Genomic DNA, 18,648 nt, shown 5'->3' on the forward strand with positions numbered 1-18,648 from the left:
GATGGGGTAGTTCAAAAAAAATTGTCAGCGCTTTTAACAACGACAGGCTAGTGTTACTCACCAGTTTCCAATGCATTCTTGGTTTATGAAATTTAGGTAAAACCCCGCTGCATAACTTGATCAAAATATACCGAAATCACGATGATTGGCGTAATTATGTTACAACCGTAGGGGTTGCACGTTCGTGTTACTGTCAACAATATTGCATACATCATAATTATATCTCTCTGCAACCGATTAAGCATTGAACTTAGCCTACATGTCGGTTACGGTTTAATTTGCGCTGAACTAGGGAGTTCGCTGTGCAAACCAGTATCTTAAACACTGAACTGTTCATTGGTTTTAAAATGCTGGAAACGTGGCCGGGAATCTATGGCGGTCAGCACAACCAGGGCTGCGTTTTTGTATTGCTCTTTTATTAGCCCCTGATTGGATCTCACCGCAGTGGTCTTTTGAACCTTTTGTGTGGTCAGACTTCTCAAACGTCTTTGGACACCGCGTGCACCGTACGAGACACACTCCTTCCGTCCCGCTCCAGTATATTAATACAGACAAAATTGCAGAGGGGAGACAATTGAGATAAGCACCATATCTGATATTACACGTCTATGAGAGTGTTGCGTCCTTCAGCAAAATCAGAAAGGCCAGAGGACGATATACCACGTATTACTCTAACAACTAGGTAGCCTTGAATACTTGTTTGTGTGTAATAAGCATGTATAAAGACACATTTTTGCTTCCCACTGTTATAAGCTTTTATTAAAAACAAAAACAAAAATGAACATTAACAAGCCCGAAACAAAACATACATACAGGGAATGCAAAACATTGTAACATAGCAATAGTGAAATCCCTACCAACAGTGGACCGTTGTGTAGCGTAAACACAAGCTCAGTATTGAGGGTTTTTTTTTTTTTTTTGGTTGGAAAAGATTCGTATCGGTGAATGGAGTAACTGACACACCAGTGGAATTTTCCGCAGCAGTACTTCAGCTGAAGCTACCATATCTGTGGAGGAACGTCGGACCGTTCCGCGTGATGAGCATTCTACCTTATTGCCACAAGCCTATAAATCTCCGGGAAACCAGCTATTGGAAGAGCGTTGCAGTATCTGCTGATCACCGAATCTTTGTGTGTCCGAGTGTACATGTGAACAAATCTAAAATATCTAAAATCGTGATTCTAATTTATTTTATAGTGAAGACAACACACTACCTTTCAAAAGAAATAAATCAATTCAATAATAAAGAACAGCTTTATTGTTTCTAACCCTTCCCTTCTGACACGAAGAGTTGTAAAGTTGCCTTTAAAATATAAAACGCTAATAACAAAATGATATCACTCGCTTCCCAAAACCAAGTATTACCAATCAGCTTTGAGCAAAACACATACAATAATATTACTATTATTAAATAAAAATGACAAAGATGACAATGATAGAAGTATAATGACAACAGCATTTGAATAATTTGTCATTACAGAAGGCATGACAATAGTATGGGGGGGGGGGGGGGAAATCCAATCTAAACTAAGGCCTTAAAGCTCACAAGCTCTATCAAAAGTCTTTCTATCACTACCCATTAATGCAAGTAGCGGACTCGTTTTGGCTGGACCCCATAAATGTTGGTCGGCAGTATTTTCTGACCATTCAAGTCAAAGAACGCATGATCAAAGATCGATCATGGTCAAAGCTCACCCACCAGTCTAAGTTTTCTGCAGCTTGTCTGTAATCTGGCCCCTAAAATTAGCTGGTTTTGGAGGGTTTTTTGGGGGATTCTCATGTTTTCCCCTATATTGTCTCTATTGTGAGAACATCTTGCTTTCTTTTCCCGTGTTTTAAGACTTCAATCTACACTGTTCTGTACAATTATATACAAATCACGTGCTGTCTGGTTGTGTATCTAAAGCAGTGGTAACCAACCATGTTCCTGGAGATCTACCATTCTTGTATGTTTTCATTTAAGCCCCAATTTAACACACCTGATTCTAATAATTAGAAACATGATCTTCAGCTGTTGAATGGTGTGCATTGTTAAGGTTAGAGTGAAAACCTACAAGATTGTAGATCTCCAGGAACAGGGTTGGTTACCCCTGGTCTAAAGCAACTGCGAATGGAATCAAAATGAGCATTTTGCAGTGCAACTTCAACAGTATTACACCATGCTATTCAATGAGCATTGCATTTAGGTACAGTCCATTTACACTGTACTATTCTATTTCCTGTTGATGCAGTATTGTACTGTGATACAGTAAACCAGCACTGTACAGTCAATGAGGTAGGTACATACTGCTACTGCTCAACTAAGAGAAATTAGCCTGGGGAGGAATTTTTGCAATCAGTAATAAACATTGCATCATAAATGCTAAAGGGTCAGCATCAAGTCTTACTGCACCAAAGCGCTCCAATTGCCTCCTGCATTACTTCCTGTAATGGATATTCCCTGTTTAGCTGCAGTGTGATGTCAAATGCATACAAACACTTTAAAAAACAAACATTTCTCTCTCTTTTAAGCACACGTACACACACACACAAACTGTGAGTGACTGCAGGAGTCATTCTATCACCAATGACAAAAACAAACAAAGACGTCAGCACAGACTGACTTTGTTCCTGTTAACACCTGCGTGATGCAAATGTATGTGCATATCTGCACGTGTCTAGTGCATGTACATAATCTATTAGCATATAGCATCTACTGGTCTGCCTGCTCACCCAATCTGCCTTATAGCCTATCCAAGCACGGTCTCACTTTTCTACATCACTTTCCCAGTCACTCCAGTGTGTATGAAACATGTCTGCAGTCATGGTTTGTGAACTGAGGCCCAGTCTGTGTATCATTAACGCAGTCTGTATGGGTGTGTGCGTGTGCGTGTGTATGTGTGTGCATATCAGTGCATGGAGGAGGCCATGCACATTATGGAGGTGTACCTGTACATGGGTGGGGATGTATACACGTATGGTCATATTTAGCTCAGCTGATCTGGACTATGTGTAGACTGGGTGTAGGCTATGTGTAAGATGGGTGTAGGCTATGTGTAAGGTAGGTGTAGGCTATGTGAACGCTGGGTGTAGTCTGGGAGGAGGCTATGTGTAGGCTATGTATAAAGTGTGTGTAAAGTGTGCGTAGACTGTGTGCATTTCCTCAGGAGGCTGCGATGGTGGTTCCTCCACTCAGCCGGAGCAGGATCTGTTGGCAGTCCTGTACAGAGCGCCGGTCGCCCACCCGCTCCAGCGTGCGCTTGGCCTCTGCCAGCAAGCGGGCGCGGTGCCCTGGAGGGGTCAGCAGGGGCAGGGGCAGGTGTCGGCAGGCCAGCAGGATGGCGTGAGCCCTCTCCCTCTCTCCCAGCAGGCACTCCCCTTCTGAAGGGTTCAGGGCAAGCACAATGGGACAGAGAGGAGCGGTTTGGGAGAGGACAGACAGCAAAGTTTGAGGAGGAGGTATAGCGACAAATGGGGTATGAAAAGTGAGAGAGATGCAGACACTTAACTCAGGTTCATACACATTGTAATTCTCTGAATGTAAATTAAACACAACACGCAACACAGTGCAGTTACCCTCCTCCGCCAGAATGGGTCTCTGGGTCCTACCTGCGGAAGATTCCGGGTTGTGACTGCGACGTCTCAGGCTGTGCTCCAGCAGCTGGTGAGTGCGGGTGGGGCTGGCCCCCGCCATCAGCCTCACCGTGGTCTCATGCAAGAACACCTGAAAGAGGCAGGTGAAGCAGGGTCAGACTCACCGGAGCTCTATCTTACCTGGACATTACGTTTCTGGTGTTCAGGCAGTCTGTTACAACCACTGCCACCCTCCCATACTACGCACTGCACTGATAGAAACCTGCCCTCATACTACACACTGCACTGATAGAAACCTCCCCTCATACTACACACTGCACTGATAGAAACCTCCCCTCATACTACACACTGCACTGATAGAAACCTGCCCTCATACTACACACTGAACTGAGAGAAACCTCCCGCCATACTACACACTGCACTGATAGAAACCTCCCCTCATAGTACATACTGCACTGATAGAAACCTCCCCTCATACTACACACTGCACTGAGAGAAACCTCCCCTCATACTACACACTGCACTGATAGAAACCTGCCCTCATACTACATACTGCACTGATAGAAACCTCCCCTCATACTACACACTGCACTGAGAGAAACCTCCCACCATACTAACATTGCACTGATCAGAAACCTCCCTCATAGTACATAACTGCACTGATAGAAACCTCCCCTCATACTACACACTGCACTGAGAGAAACCTCCCACCATACTACACACTGCACTGATAGAAACCTCCCCTCATACTACACACTGCACTGATAGAAACCTCCCCTCATACTACACACTGCACTGATAGAAACCTCCCCTCATACTACACACTGCACTGAGAGAAACCTCCCACCATACTACACACTGCACTGATAGAAACCTGCCCTCATACTACATACTGCACTGATAGAAACCTCCCACCATACTACATACTGCACTGATAGAAACCTGCCCTCATACTACATACTGCACTGATAGAAACCTCCCGCCATACTACACACTGCACTGATAGAAACCTCCCCCGATAGTACACACTGCACTGATAGAAACCTCCCCTCATACTACACACTGCACTGATAGAAACATCCCACCATACTACACACTGCACTGAGAGGAACCTGCCATCATAATGCATCGCTTAGAGAAAACCTTCATATTATTTACATTTGTTTTTGAGATGTAGCTCAGGTTTAATTCATGGTAACCCACATTTTTTTAAAGGAACATAGACATGCTGCATTGTGAATTATAAATAATAACTGTAAGAGTATTGGAGGGTGACCTTGTGCTGAGCCTGCCTGTAGCACTGTCCTATCCTGCGCAGAGAGCTCAGGTCCCTCTGGAATCCGGCCAGCTGAGAACTCAGGACAGGGCCTGGCTCCCCATTGGCCCCTCCCCCTCGCTGCCACAGGCTGGTCCTCAGGGTCAGCAGGAGGTCGCACACCAGAAGCTCTACCCCCTTGAGTCGAGAGACAGGGAAAGTGAGTGTGGGACTGGAATAAAGGCTCAATCATCAGGACCAATGCACTGTTACAGGGCCGTTACTGGTGTGTGTCGCTGGAGCGGAGACGGATGCTGAGCTGGCAGAGAGGTGCTCGTGGGGGGTGGGGGAGGGGCCGGGAGGCTGAGGGGCGGATGGGCGAGCAGAGATTCGGGAGGTCTCTGTGCTGCACTGCAGACACATTGCACTGGGCCGGAGGGTCATGCAATGCAACGACAATGCACCACAGCAACCCCCCCTCCCCCTCAGGACCAACCGCACACACCCCCCACCTCCGGACTGCACACACACCCCCCCACCTATGGACTGCACACACACACACACACACACACACACACCTCCAGACTACACAAACACACCCCTCCCCCTCAAGACCACGCACACACACACTCCAGACTGCACACACATGTACTTACTTTACTTTTACACACACACACACACACACTCACCTCCAGACTACACACACCCCTCCCCCTCCAGACCACACACACTCCAGACTGCACACACATGCACACACACACACACACACACACACACACGTGTTGCATGCGAGAGAGGTGTGTTCAGAGTGTGGCGCAGAAGTGGGCATGTACCTTGTTGAGCCAGTTAGAGGGCGGGGCGAGGGGCAGGGAGATGCTGGTGTTCAGGTAGCTGCTGGCCCGCTCACAGTGTGCCTGGCAGGACAGCGTCCCCTCCCCCTTTTGGGAGGTCAGACTCAGCTGCACGGCCTTGCACAGCAGGGACACAGCCTTCGGCAGGGGGTGACTGCAGCACAGGACAGGAGAGGAGTCACTGCTTCTGCCGTACACACATTGTACACACTCTACACATGCACTACACACTCTACACATTACATACACTGTACACTGCACACAATACACACTGTACACAAACAATACACTCTACACATGCAATAAATACTGTACACACTACACACACTGTACACACAATACACACTGCACAATACACTCTACAGACACAGTACACTGCATAATACACTACACACACAGTACACTGCACACAATACACACTGTACACACACAATTCATTGTACACATGCAGTACACACTGTACACACCACACACAGTACACACTGTACACGCACAATACACACAGTAAACACACACACTACGCACACCCCATTCATGCCACAGGAAACAGTTAGGAGCAGTTAGGTACTGACTCGAGTGTGTGCAGGGCTCTGGGCATGCGCTCTGCCTCGGCCAGCAGTGACCTCACCACCGCATCATCACCCTGCAGCCAATGGGCAGCTGCCTTCAGGACCAACGCCCACCAGCGACACACAGGGTCTCCCACTGATGATGACAGGGGCAAATAGAGGAAGAGCTGTGAGTGTGAGCAAGTGCAGGTGAGCATGTGTACATTCAACTGCGACTGACTGGTTTAAATGGACTGTATGCATTTCAAACGAAACCCTATAAATACCCAAGAATCATGCATTTATGACAGAGACACACATACAGTGCCCTAAACACTGCAAATAAATCCATCCCTAATGTTTCCTTTTACATTCTTTTTTCTATTCCCCCCACTTGCTGGCCCCTCTTTGGAGGACAGATATATTATAGCATGACGGCTCATAATTTACAAACAGACGGTCACAAATGCAAACACAAACGTGGCATCTGTTCTGCACTTCCTTGCCACCCATCTTGCTGAAGTGCTCAAAGGCCATTCAGAATGATAAATACAGATGGGAGGGTGACTGAGAGTCTCAGGCACTACTGCTTGTGAGCTCTGCCGTGGGCGGAGCTTGAGGGGGTGGGTACCTGGCCTGGCGTTGTGACTGGGCGGGGGAGGGAAAGGGGGTGTGGGGGTGGGCGGCTCTTCAGTACAGCTGTTCAGCAGCTGGAGGTACTCCAATGCACTGGCGAACTCCCTGCAAGACAGAGGAGGCAATAAACACTCATACAGTATGTATGCATATATATATATATATATATATATATATATATATGAACACACACACACACAGAACGGGAATGTTACCCGTTGTCATCCCTGCGCTTGCTGGTGCCTGCGTTAGAGTGTGGTTGTATGAGGGAATGCACGGCTCTCTCCAGTAGCTTCTCACAGAAACAGCGATGCAGCTGGGAGATGGGGTCCGCTGTGAACACAGGCCGCACCGGACAGTTAGCATTCAAGACCCTACTGAGGTGGCTAATGCAGGCTACAAAGAACTGTTAGCATTCAGGACCTAACTGAGGTGGCTAATGCAGGCAACAAAGGACAGTTAGCATTCAGGACCCTACTGAGGTGGCTAATGCAGGCAATAAAGGACAGTTAGCATTCAGGACCTAACTGAGGTGGCTAATGCAGGCTACAAAGGACTGTTAGCATTCAGGACCCTACTGAGCTAGCTAATGTAGGCTACAAAGGACTGTTAGCATTCAGGACCTAACTGAGGTGGCTAATGCAGGCTACAAAGGACAGTTAGCATTCAGGACCCTACTGAGGTGGTTAATGCAGGCTACAAAGGACAGTTAGCATTCAGGACCCTACTGAGGTGGCTAATGCAGGCTACAAAGGACTGTTAGCATTCAGGACCTAACTGAGGTGGCTGATGCAGGCTACACAGGACTGTTAGCATTCAGGACCTAACTGAGTAAAATTCCCTCCAAAACTTCCCCCGAGTGGGATGTGTGAGACAGTAAAGCACCTGGATCTCGTTGGGAAGTGTACACCCCTTCTCGACTCTCAGAATTCACAGACCAATCACAGCTCAAGAAGAACTGTCTGCCCAGTGGGGTGAAGAGCCAGCGCAGCCATTCAGGGAGCGGCCTGGAATCTGACTGACAGGCCACGCCTTCGGCACAGCTCAACAGGTATCCCTGAGAGGGAGAGAGAGTTAATAAAGTTAATAAATTCCAACTGAAACTAACTGAAAATGGGTGACGCCACTACACACTGCTATACACTCTCCCCAGAAGCTTACAATCAGCAAGTCACACAAGAGAAAAAAAATAGAGACAGACAGAGCGGGAGAGAATGATATTCAGGAGGTTCTAAACTGAAGACTCACAGGCAGACAGGACAGGTGGTGTCCGAGCAGGACCCTGAGTGCCGTTGCCGCAGTGACGTAGATCTCGGCCTGCTGGGCCGGGGCCATCTTCCCCTGAGCGCTCTCGCTTAGATTCACCGCACTGAGAGACAGAGACAGGCCCCACAGACTGCTGCGCTGAGCCAGCTTCCCTGCACACGCACAAACACACGCACACACACACGCACACGCACGCGGATACACGCGCACACACACATACATGCGCACACACAAGCACACACACACATACACACAGTTGGAAATGAGCCATAATGTTGTGAATGCAGTACATCTCATAACTGTTTTGTACATCTGCTACACATCTTTACCTATGAAACTCAGCTAATTATCACACACTTCCATTTTCTCTGGAATTAGTGCAGTTAATTTTCTTCCCCAGAGAAAGTCCCATGGTGCACCAGCGGATCGCGGCGATGATCTTACCGGTGAGCTGCAGCTGACTCAGGCGGTGGTAGACCAGCGCTGCGTCTCGGGCGCTGGTCCGAGACTCCTCCCCCTTGTGCCTCCCTCCAATCTGGCGCACCAGCCAGCCCAGCGGGGTGGGCCGATGCAAGCAGTAGCGAATCACGTTCCAGGACAGCGAGCAGGCCAGGTCCAGACCGGAGGTCGGCAGGGCCCGGGACAAGACAGACAGGCAGGTCTGCAGGCTGGCGTCTGCAGCGGCGTAATCACCCTGAGGAGGACAGGAGAGACCTCTGCCTTACTCCTCTAAACACGGCATCCTCAAATCCCAAGACCAAACGGGGAGAGAAAGGCCCGCATAAACACCCACAAATCCCTCTGCACCCCTTAAAAAGCAAGGTGATGTCATATTTATACTGCCACCCATGCTTAATGTTTTCATTCCAGTGGAACCATTCTGATTGGTTGTTAAGCAAAACAGGACATAAATGCATGGCTACCAGTGCTCCGAAAAATAAACACAAGATGTGGTGCAAGACAAAAACTAAAGCTGAAAGAGAGGAGACGGAGGAACGAGAAGAAGGCTCACCCTGTGCAAGTGGAGGTCTGCTTGCTTCCGGTGTCTCCAGAAGCAGACGGATTTGGGGGAGTGGAGGGGGGTGATGGGCTCCCAGAGGTACAGCACTCTGACGCACCCCCACACGGCCCCCACGCCGCTCAATACCCACACACTCACCCAGGGCAACAGGCACCACAGCCATCCAGCTGCAGGGGTGGGGAGAGAGAGAGAGGGGGGAGGGGGAAGGGGAGGAAGAGAGAGGGAGAAAGGGAGGGAGGGAGAAAGAGAAAAAGAGGGTTGGAGGAAGAGAGACCAATGAGCATACAGTTTGTGTTTATCATCACGGTTCATTTTTCCCCCCCAGCATGGAAAGGAAGTGACAGAACACCCCCCACAGCCAACTGGCCCTTTTCACACAACCAGACAACCTGACAGAAGCATCATCTTCACAGCTGAGCTCTGCCTCCTCACTCACAAGCCTGAGCCCGCCATGTGGGAAATGGAAACTCACCAAAGTTCTGGGTTTGACTGGGCAGGCCGAACAGGGACCTGGTGGGCCCGTGCCCTCCTCCCGCGGCCACCCAGCCGGGCCCCGCCCCGCGGGCATCGGACACCCCGCCCCGGGCCTCGGACCCCAGGAGCGAGGGCAGGGGGTTGAGGGAGAGGCAGAGGAAGGTAAGGGCGCAGAGGAGGAGACGGGAGCGGTCCATCACTCCGACGGAGGAGGGCGAGTTCGGCTCGCTCTTCACCTGAGAGAGAGACAGGCCAGACACCACAGCTTTCAGCAGCCATTTCAGCATCAATACACCGACTGCCCTGCTTTTATCAGTCAGTTACTTTACTGCACTCAGCTTATCAGAGGCAGCTCCAGCCAGCCAGAGTGGCTCTGAGCACATACCAGGAGAGCTAAGCAGGTCAATGACTTTGAACTACTCCTGAAACTCATTTGTTGTAAAAATAAATACATTTTTAAAAAAACTTTTAAAAAGTGAAGCATTTATAAAAACAAGCAGTTACTCTAGTTCTTTTTCGTAATGCAAGCTTTTATTTTTGGAAATCTAAAAGTCCTTTGGCCATTTTGCATCCATTATTATTTATATATAAATATAAGCTGCAAAATGCTTTTTGCATATTCTGGTGTACGTATAGCGGGTGTATGTGCGATAGCGGTGTCGTACTAGGCGGGTGTAACGGTGTACTAGCGGGTGTATGCTAGTCGAAGCGGGTGTATGCGTAGCGGTGTAGTAGCGTGTACGTAGCGGGTGCTAGTGACGTAGCGGGTGTATGCGTAGGGGTTGATAGCGGGTGTATGCGTAGCGGGTGTACAGTTATAGCGGGTGTATGCGTAGCGGGTGTACGTATAGCGGGTGTATGGTAGCGGGTGTATGCTAGCGGGTGTACGTATAGCGGGTGTATGCGTAGCGGGTGTACGTACAGCGGGTGTATGCGTAGCGGGTGTACGTATAGCGGGTGTATGCGTAGCGGGTGTATGCATAGCGGGTGTACGTATAGCGGGTGTATGCGTAGCGGGTGTACGTACAGCGGGTGTATGCGTAGCGGGTGTACGTATAGCGGGTGTATGCGTAGCGGGTGTATGCGTAGCGGGTGTATGCATAGCGGGTGTACGTATAGCGGGTGTATGCGTAGCGGGTGTACGTATAGCGGGTGTATGCGTAGCGGGTGTATGCATAGCGGGTGATGCGTAAGCGGGTGTACGCATGCAGGTATGCTGCGGGTGTACGTACAGCGGGTGTATGCGTAGCGGGTGTACGTATAGCGGGTGTATGCGTAGCGGGTGTACGCGTAGCGGGTGTATGCATAGCGGGTGTACGTATAGCGGGTGTACGTATAGCGGGTGTACGCATAGCGGGTGTATGCGTAGCGGGTGTATGCGTAGCGGGTGTATGCATAGCGGGTGTACGTATAGCGGGTGTACGTATAGCGGGTGTACGCGGTTCCGTACCTGCTCGTGCTCTAGTAAGGGGCTGGCGGGTTCCGAGTCGATGCAGTATGGGGAGAATTGGTGGGGGGAGCCGGAACCCGAGTCCGACGCTGGGGGAGACATCATCACCACCTCGGGCTTCATCTCCACGGAGTCATCCGTCAGACAGACCGACTCTGACAGAGAAAAGCGAGAGGTGAGCACTGCCTGCATTCTGACAGGATGGGTTATACTTTCAGTTCCTTCTAACCTTATACACCAAGCCTGTCTCCCTATTCAAATTTTTACATTTATTTATATAACCTTCCCGGTAGCTGAAAGACCCACTGAGAAAAATAATCTTTCTTCCAAGGGAGACCTGGCCAGGCTGGGCTCAAGTTTGGCCTTCAATAATGAACAAGTCTCCGGTAATTTAAATATTTCTGTCATCTCGTCTCAATATTATCTTCCTTTCTTTCAGCAGTGATGTCACAAAGCCTAGCTTAGGATGGATATGTAGACGATTAGGGTCGACATTCCAGGTCTCACAAATGTAACATACTGTTCTTCTGGTTGGACATCTTCAGGGTCAGGTTCTCCTGCCGCAGTTTGTGGTTGACCTGCTGCAGATACTTGATGTAGTCGATAGCCTTTCGCAACACTCCCGACTTGTGCATCTAGACAATGATACAGGGGCGTATGTCAACGTACAGCACCAAAAACACACAACTATTCACAGGGCATAATCTTCTTAATCCAATCTCACAATACCTGCATAATTGATACACATCATAATGATTGTATTTGGCATGATTAACACAGAAAACTAATATTTATCTATTCTCACTTCATCATTCAACCCAGTCTGATTCAACCCACTTTACTAACAATGCAAAGGTACCAATTAGTTCAGCAGGTCAGATCTCAGATCCAAAATGGCTGCCTTAGCTACCAAATGGTTCAAACAGGTCAGTGTATTTACAGAGGTTTCTGATGACCTGTTGGCCCTACCATGGCTGGTATAGGTGCGTTTGGGGGGGTTCATGTTCTAAAGGAAGAAATGCACTTCACGTAACTCCAAAGCCACTTGTAGAGTGATGGTATGAGTTTATACATGTGTATGCTACCTGATCATTCTTCAAAAAATTATGTTCACCTTATTTTTATTTCAGACGATTTCCTACAGAACATGCAACCTTAGACCACTGCCCTCCAGGAAAGGAGTACCAGTATGATAAGAATATGGATTTTTATGTTTGAATAAATGCAATAAAATAAAGTGTGTTCATATGTACAGACTCCGGAAACACAGCGACACTGTACAAGCTGTAGACCACAGCAGGTGAACAACCCCTTTAAAGTGACGGTCCCAGTACTGTCACCAGCCCCCCACTCCCTAAGTGAGACCCACCTTGGCGTCGTTGCCCATCACCAGGTCCCTGAGCTCCAGGATCTTGTCGTTGATGGAGGAGCGGTATCTCTTTTCAATGATGTTGTGGGTGGTTCTCCTCTCTCCTTCCTTCATGCCCGTCCCGGGACCCATCCCCACTCCTAACCCCTGGTCCAGGCCCGCTCTGCTGTTACCCATGCTGTGGGACACCCCTGATGACAGCTGTTTGATGGGCAGCTTGTCTCCGCCTCCCATCATGACAGGTACAGTGGTGAGAATGTTTCCGCCCATCAGAGTCTGAGCAAAATTAAGGGCAATAGGGAGTTAATTCACGATTTAGTGCCATATTAAGGCAAAGACTGAGTTATGAAAGTGATTAAACATTATTAAGACTGTAGGAGGAAGCCAGAGTGGGAAACAAGGCAGGGAAAAGCACCAGTGGAAACAAACAGACCAACTGACAGACAGACAGACAGACAGACGGACCAACAGACAGACAGACAGACAGACAGACGAAAACAAGGTCATACCGGCACCTGTAGGGCGGTGGTCTGGATGGGCGTGGTCAGCGTGGTGATGCTGGCTGGGTTCTGCATCGTGGACAGAACCTGAGTCCCATCTGGCTTCAGAGTTGTCAGCACCAATGAATCAGTCTTCAAAATCTGGGGCTGGTGGACAAGGACCTGAGAGACAGAGAGACACACACACAGACAGAGAGAGACACACAGAGACAGTAATTATGATTACAGAGGGGGACACTTACAGAAAATGTCACTACAATGCCCAGGGTTTACATAGGAGTAAATCAATGTGCATATTAACACTCAGATACGGAGATGCACTCTGGCTGATGAACATATCAGCCTGGCACTAAAGAAATTGAACAAACACATTCATTTGCAGAAAATCCATATGTGTTTGAAAATGAAACACAGTCGTGAAAAACAATAACCAAATGTGTCACAAATGAACAGACGCAGCCTTGAGTTTCAGCCCTGCTGAAAGAAAATGCTTCACCTGCTGGACCTGTTGCATCTGCGGTGACACTGTATGTACAGCAGAGGGCGTTGATAGCGTCTGTATAGTCTGGCCCGCTGGTGTCAGAACACGCTGGTGCTGTATTGTCATTGGCTGAACTTGTGGCGATGTCATAATGCTCTGCATCTGTGGCTGCAGGACTGTGGGAAGAGGGGAGGTAGGGGTGTTACCACAGCATACAGAAAGTTTAATCGCTTTAACATAATGGTTGATGTGAGGATCAAAGCTGATCTCGGTTCTGCTGGTGGTTGCCGAAGCAGAGATTATTAATCAAACACTAATCACTACTTTTTTATCTATCATGCAACATTACAATTCAGAAAACACAAAAAAGAATTAAACGCTTAATTTTAAAAGGGAAATTAAGCAAAGCTGCATACTGCTATGGTCCTAGTTATATTTTAACAAAGGTATGCATGTAGAGATATTGTGAAGCATCAGAACGTGCAGGTCCCCTTTAAGAACAAATAAACAACAGTGTATATACTACAAAGACTGAACGTCTCTACCAACCCAAGAACACTCTCCATTATAAATAAATACGGTAAAAAATGTAACAAATGAAAAATATAAGATTGAGTGTCTTAAACGAGCACTGCAGAGACATGGTGCCATGGGTCGCTCACCCTGGAAGCTGGTGGTGGGACTCTGGTGACAGATGACCTGGTTCTGGATGAAGCGGGACGGGGAGGCGGTGGTGAGGGTTGGGGCGAACATCACAGTCTGGGCCTGGGTCTGGACCGGGAAGCTCTGGGTCTGAACGGTGAGGGCCTGGGCCTGGACTGGGACAGCCTGGGTCTGCATCGGGACAGCCTGGGTCTGGACCTGCAGGGTCTGGGTGGGCTGGATCTGCTGGGCTGGCGCAGGGCGTGGCTGGAGCAGGGGAGGGGACCGCAGCTGGGGCGTGGTCTGGGCGGGGGTTTGGGGAGGGGTGAGGGGCAGGGACTGAGCAGCAGGTGCAGCTGCTGGGGCGAGGGCGACAGTCTGGGGTACCTGAGGGGTCGGACGAGGTGCACCCCCAGCAGCGCTCTGGAGAGACCCCTGGGCCATTTGGTCTTCAAACAGGTCGGGGAATTCACCCACTTGGTTACTGACAAACTGGAGCATCTCTGTTGGGAGACCATGATGATGGTGTCAATCTGGGATGTTATGGCTCACTCCCATTGGCCAGTGTCCAATGACTTTGTAGCATGTGTCACGACCTAAGAGTACATAATCCACTAGGATACATGCTAAATACTTTGGCGAGAGGAACTGTACACGTATGAGGGAAGGACTGTGAACCACATACCCTTGGTTATAAAAAACGTGTATCTTGACTGACCTACAGATAATTAACACACCCAAGAGCACAGTGGCCTTCAGCTAGTGTGCTCACTGCAAGGCCAACAGTGGAAAAAAGGAATTTACAGTATATGAACCCTGACACTGCTAGAAACTGAGGGGAAAGACGCTGAGGCACGTTTTATTGGCAGGAGGAGATTACTGTAAAGAGGGCAAAAAGGCAAGGTTTATAACAGCGTCCTAACTACTGTAATGGCAGCCTGCCAAAACAGGGACGGGGCATACAATTCTGCACAGCTATGCAGCATTCGCTAAAGGCAAGAAGAAACCAATAGTGGTATACAGAGAGAATGAAAAATTAACAAGTCTGTCAGTACCAATGAAGGACTTCACTGCTGCATTTTGAAGACACGCTCTGACTAGAGGCCTTGCTTCTCTGATCAGTCAATATCACTACTGTTGCCTTTGCTTCCAAGCTGAAAGAAATGTTTCAACACCTACATCACATTCAAAACAGGCTGTGTCAGAGTTTGCGTGATAGACCGAGATTTCATATCTCGTTAGGTCCTACTTTCTTGCCCTTTTTCTTTCAGCAAAATCTGAGTATTCATCTCTGATCAGTTGACAAATTGGGTGGCTTCAACAGTCACCATCAAAGCAGGCTAACATGGCTAGACCACCTTTAATGCAAGTCAGATTTAAGGTAAGAAATAATTTGGCCGAGCCAAAACATTTAATAAAGTACACTCGATAACCATCATTTATTATGGTACAAATGTATTCATGCACTAACAAGACTAGCAAAATATCGCTACTTTGCAATCTTTAAATTTACAAACGGACAAGAGAGCCATTTTGTCAAGTCCTCGCTGCACTTCTAAGTTCTACAAGTTTTATCTCACGAACTCTTGGGTTCGCTAGATCTAGGCTAGGGGGCCGAAAACGTATGGCCTGAGCCACACAGATAAAGCGACAGTACCGCCATCATTATCTCCACTTTGTCAATGAAAACAGCGGCCTTGAACGCGTGGGCACAACCTTGAACAGAGCAGGTACAGCGTTATCATTCTGGCATCCCAAGGAGGAAAGAATATGCTTCCCCGTTCGCAACTTAGTCACAAAAAATGTTCCCAGGCAAGAATCTTGCATTTTTTGTGACAGACGCCTTAGAGGTGTTTGGACATTTTTGTTCAAGGTAACTTCCTCCCCTACGGTGTTTCATCGTACCACAATGACACACGCAGCAAACGCTACTCATTGGAATAACAGACCAGCACCCGCAGAAAATGTGTCTCGGGTATTTTTTTTACAGTCTCTGGTCTCGTGAGTCCGTTTCCCGGGGTATAGAACTATGGAGACTGCGTTATGTAACCGCAAGTGGGAAATTCCACCAGGAATCGAAACACTGAAATAACTGTGTAAACACATTGTAGCCCCAGCTCGTGTAAACACCATTAGCAATAATATTTGTAAAACGCCGTGTATGCTTGCCTATAACCTTAGCGTTGTTTCATATTTTACATTTGCAGACTATAACTGCTTTTGATTTTTGGCGTATGACCTTTGTGTATAAAGTTTCTCACTGTTAATATGCGGCTAAAAGCTGAAGAAAGAGCAAATAGACTTCGGTTAAAACCAACACCCCATCAGTGAGCACTTTTCACGTCTTGTCCTCTCATCTTTACTTATTTTATATAATTGCACCTCTGCGTAGCCCATGGACTTCTTCTGTATAGCCTACTAACAACACAAAATGGTTTGTGCTTTTTGATCGACTTTTTCACATAAGCAAAATGTGCCAAGACTGTTCGATTAGTTGCTTTTCACATTCTTAACTTTTGACACACAAAGGAATTACATAACATGGCTACAGGATAGATACTTCAGAGCTCTGTGGTGCCTTTATTTCGCATAACAGCAGATCAACACGATGATATTCCATTCTCTGAAATTCCAGCTAATTGGAATATGCGCCTGACAGCTCCAAGAGCAAAGCATATCCTTTCGGTTAAACTCTTGTTTGATAAGGAGCGACGCAAACTGATGTTTATCTTGCGTGCTGTGACCAAACTCTGAACTCTGAGGCAGAACGATTTGCGATGCAGACAGGTTCCGAACAGGGAGACCGGATGGAGAGAGAGGGTCGGGATTAGTCAGTCTCTATTTTTTCGGAATTCGTTGACAAATCCTACTAATGCAATTTACAGCTTGAAAAGCAAAAAACAAATGACAGAAATGCGCAATACACAGAACACAAAGCGCAACCAGCAACACATATTGATGAAGAAAAACTGCTGAGAAACGCATTCATTCTATACAAAAATGCAATTAAAACTAGTGAGCACGCACTGCACTGAGGACAAAGCAAATCATGACCGAAACATACGTGTAAAATAAGAAATAGTGTTATTACGATATTAATGACACCATAACACCAAGTCTGAGTTTTAGCGCATTTTACGCATTTCTGCTCAATATCATTTTGCTACATCATTTTAAGTAGCCTACAAGTGACAAAATTAAGATGCTTTTGGAAGTTTTATTTGGAACAGTTTTAAGGAAATAACACACAAAATAAACATTAAGACAATTAAAAACATCGTGCTGATGAGTTTATCCCTTTAAAATTAAATAACAGCTTTTACCCATAACTCCACAATGAAATTATCTTGGCTAAATATTGCACACATCTAATGAACAACCTAAAGAGCCTGGGTCTTAGACAAAACATCAGTGTCATTGTTAACATGATACCCCACTACCTATCCGTCCATTTCAATGGCACTGACCGATTCGTCGGCTAGCTAGTAAGCTAACTAGTCAACTGATCTTGCGAGTATTGATTCGCTAGCCACAAAGCTACAACCGAACACGGTTTCATTAATATAGATACAGCGGGATCTAATTAATAATATTGACCAACACCGTCGCTAATGCTTCAGTTTAAAAAAAAAACTTTAACCAGCGAAAATCGTTCTGTCAGATACGTCAAAATTGGGTTAGACAATGTTAATGTCCCGTTATTAACGGTAGCTAGTTATAGAAACTTAACGTTACAGGAGTTTTACACATGGTAACTGCGGGGATGCGTCGCGAAATGACACCGATTGGATGCAACCAAGGCGGAAATGGGAAATGGGTCAAAACAAATCTGCCCTGAAACAACAAATAACTTTAACCAAAGTGCTTCACAAAACTCACCATCGATGTCACCGAGAGTAAATTCGTCTCCAAGCTCTGACAAGGTCGGATCCATATTTTCCATTGAGGATATGTACTCCCCGCCCTCCATGCTAGGTAAATTTCGGCGACTCTTCGCTTCCCAGCTTTAACTGGAGATTTCAAGCAAGAAGAGAAGAAAATGAGCTCCAGTAAGTTAGGCTGCCTGGAATAATTCGCGCACCTTTTAGCTATCCGATTATCCCCTACTGTTATAATCAAGTGGAAAACTGTCAAAGGGAGGAAACAGATTTAAAATGCCTCGGCGAGGCGTCTAACTGTATTACAAGACCCATTTACACGCCAACGGTAGCCATCTTGATTGCCACAGATGACGTCATTTACAAACAGTGTCTATGAACGAGCACGGCTCTTGATTGGTGAAATCTTGGCTGTTGTTGTCATGAGACCAGGCAACACTAACCAATTAAAATACTCTCTACGGCGTGGTCTGATAGTACGTCACTGATCAGAAGCTTTCGAATAATTTGAATTGACCGCGCCCACTGAAAACCGAGCAATGCTGTGGTTCCTCAAATGGAAACCCCGCCCAAATATATTCATAAAATAATTTATAAATTAATATTTCATGACCACACGTCAAGATCCAGCAGACAGTTATCCATTATTCAAGAGCAATGTCCGTATATTTATTTAATAGGCGAGGTTTCCCCTTTTCATTTCC

The 18,648-nt window shown here is 47.2% G+C and overlaps 1 protein-coding gene across 3 annotated transcripts; it reads right to left on the reverse strand.

Moving 5' to 3' along the window:
- Nucleotides 1-730: 730 nt before the first annotated feature.
- On the reverse strand, nucleotides 731-18,309 carry srebf2 (sterol regulatory element binding transcription factor 2). 3 transcript variants are annotated; one of them, XM_064315096.1, is made up of 19 exons: nucleotides 17,946-18,309; nucleotides 14,087-14,569; nucleotides 13,440-13,600; nucleotides 12,959-13,105; nucleotides 12,444-12,719; nucleotides 11,595-11,709; nucleotides 11,075-11,229; nucleotides 9,623-9,860; nucleotides 9,142-9,317; nucleotides 8,574-8,823; nucleotides 8,112-8,281; nucleotides 7,749-7,920; nucleotides 7,079-7,196; nucleotides 6,859-6,968; nucleotides 6,252-6,384; nucleotides 5,662-5,833; nucleotides 4,850-5,026; nucleotides 3,589-3,703; nucleotides 731-3,360 (listed from the first exon to the last, which is right to left on the reverse strand). In XM_064315096.1, exons 1-19 carry the CDS (start codon nucleotides 18,034-18,036, stop codon nucleotides 3,143-3,145), a joined length of 3,477 nt encoding a protein of 1,158 aa, XP_064171166.1. In that variant the 5' UTR covers nucleotides 18,037-18,309; the 3' UTR covers nucleotides 731-3,142. The 3 variants fall into 3 exon arrangements, with proteins under 3 accessions (XP_064171166.1, XP_064171165.1, XP_064171164.1); XM_064315095.1 differs by having other exon boundaries at nucleotides 731-3,357; nucleotides 12,953-13,105; XM_064315094.1 differs by having other exon boundaries at nucleotides 12,953-13,105.
- Nucleotides 18,310-18,648: the final 339 nt, after the last annotated feature.

This window comes from Anguilla rostrata, chromosome 17 (assembly GCF_018555375.3).
Source record: "Anguilla rostrata isolate EN2019 chromosome 17, ASM1855537v3, whole genome shotgun sequence".
In the NCBI taxonomy this organism is placed as follows: Eukaryota; Metazoa; Chordata; class Actinopteri; order Anguilliformes; family Anguillidae; genus Anguilla; species Anguilla rostrata.

Excerpts from the sequence above, each read along its gene's own strand:
- srebf2 (XM_064315094.1), bottom strand. The coding sequence starts at position 18,036 with ATGGAGGGCGGGGAGTACATATCCTCAATGGAAAATATGGATCCGACC. Across the intron at positions 8,824-9,141 it reads CAGACCTCCACTTGCACAGG|GGTGATTACGCCGCTGCAGA; the intron begins GTGAGCCTTCTT and ends TGTCCTCCTCAG. Across the intron at positions 6,385-6,858 it reads CAGTCACAACGCCAGGCCAG|TGGGAGACCCTGTGTGTCGC; the intron begins GTACCCACCCCC and ends TGTCATCATCAG.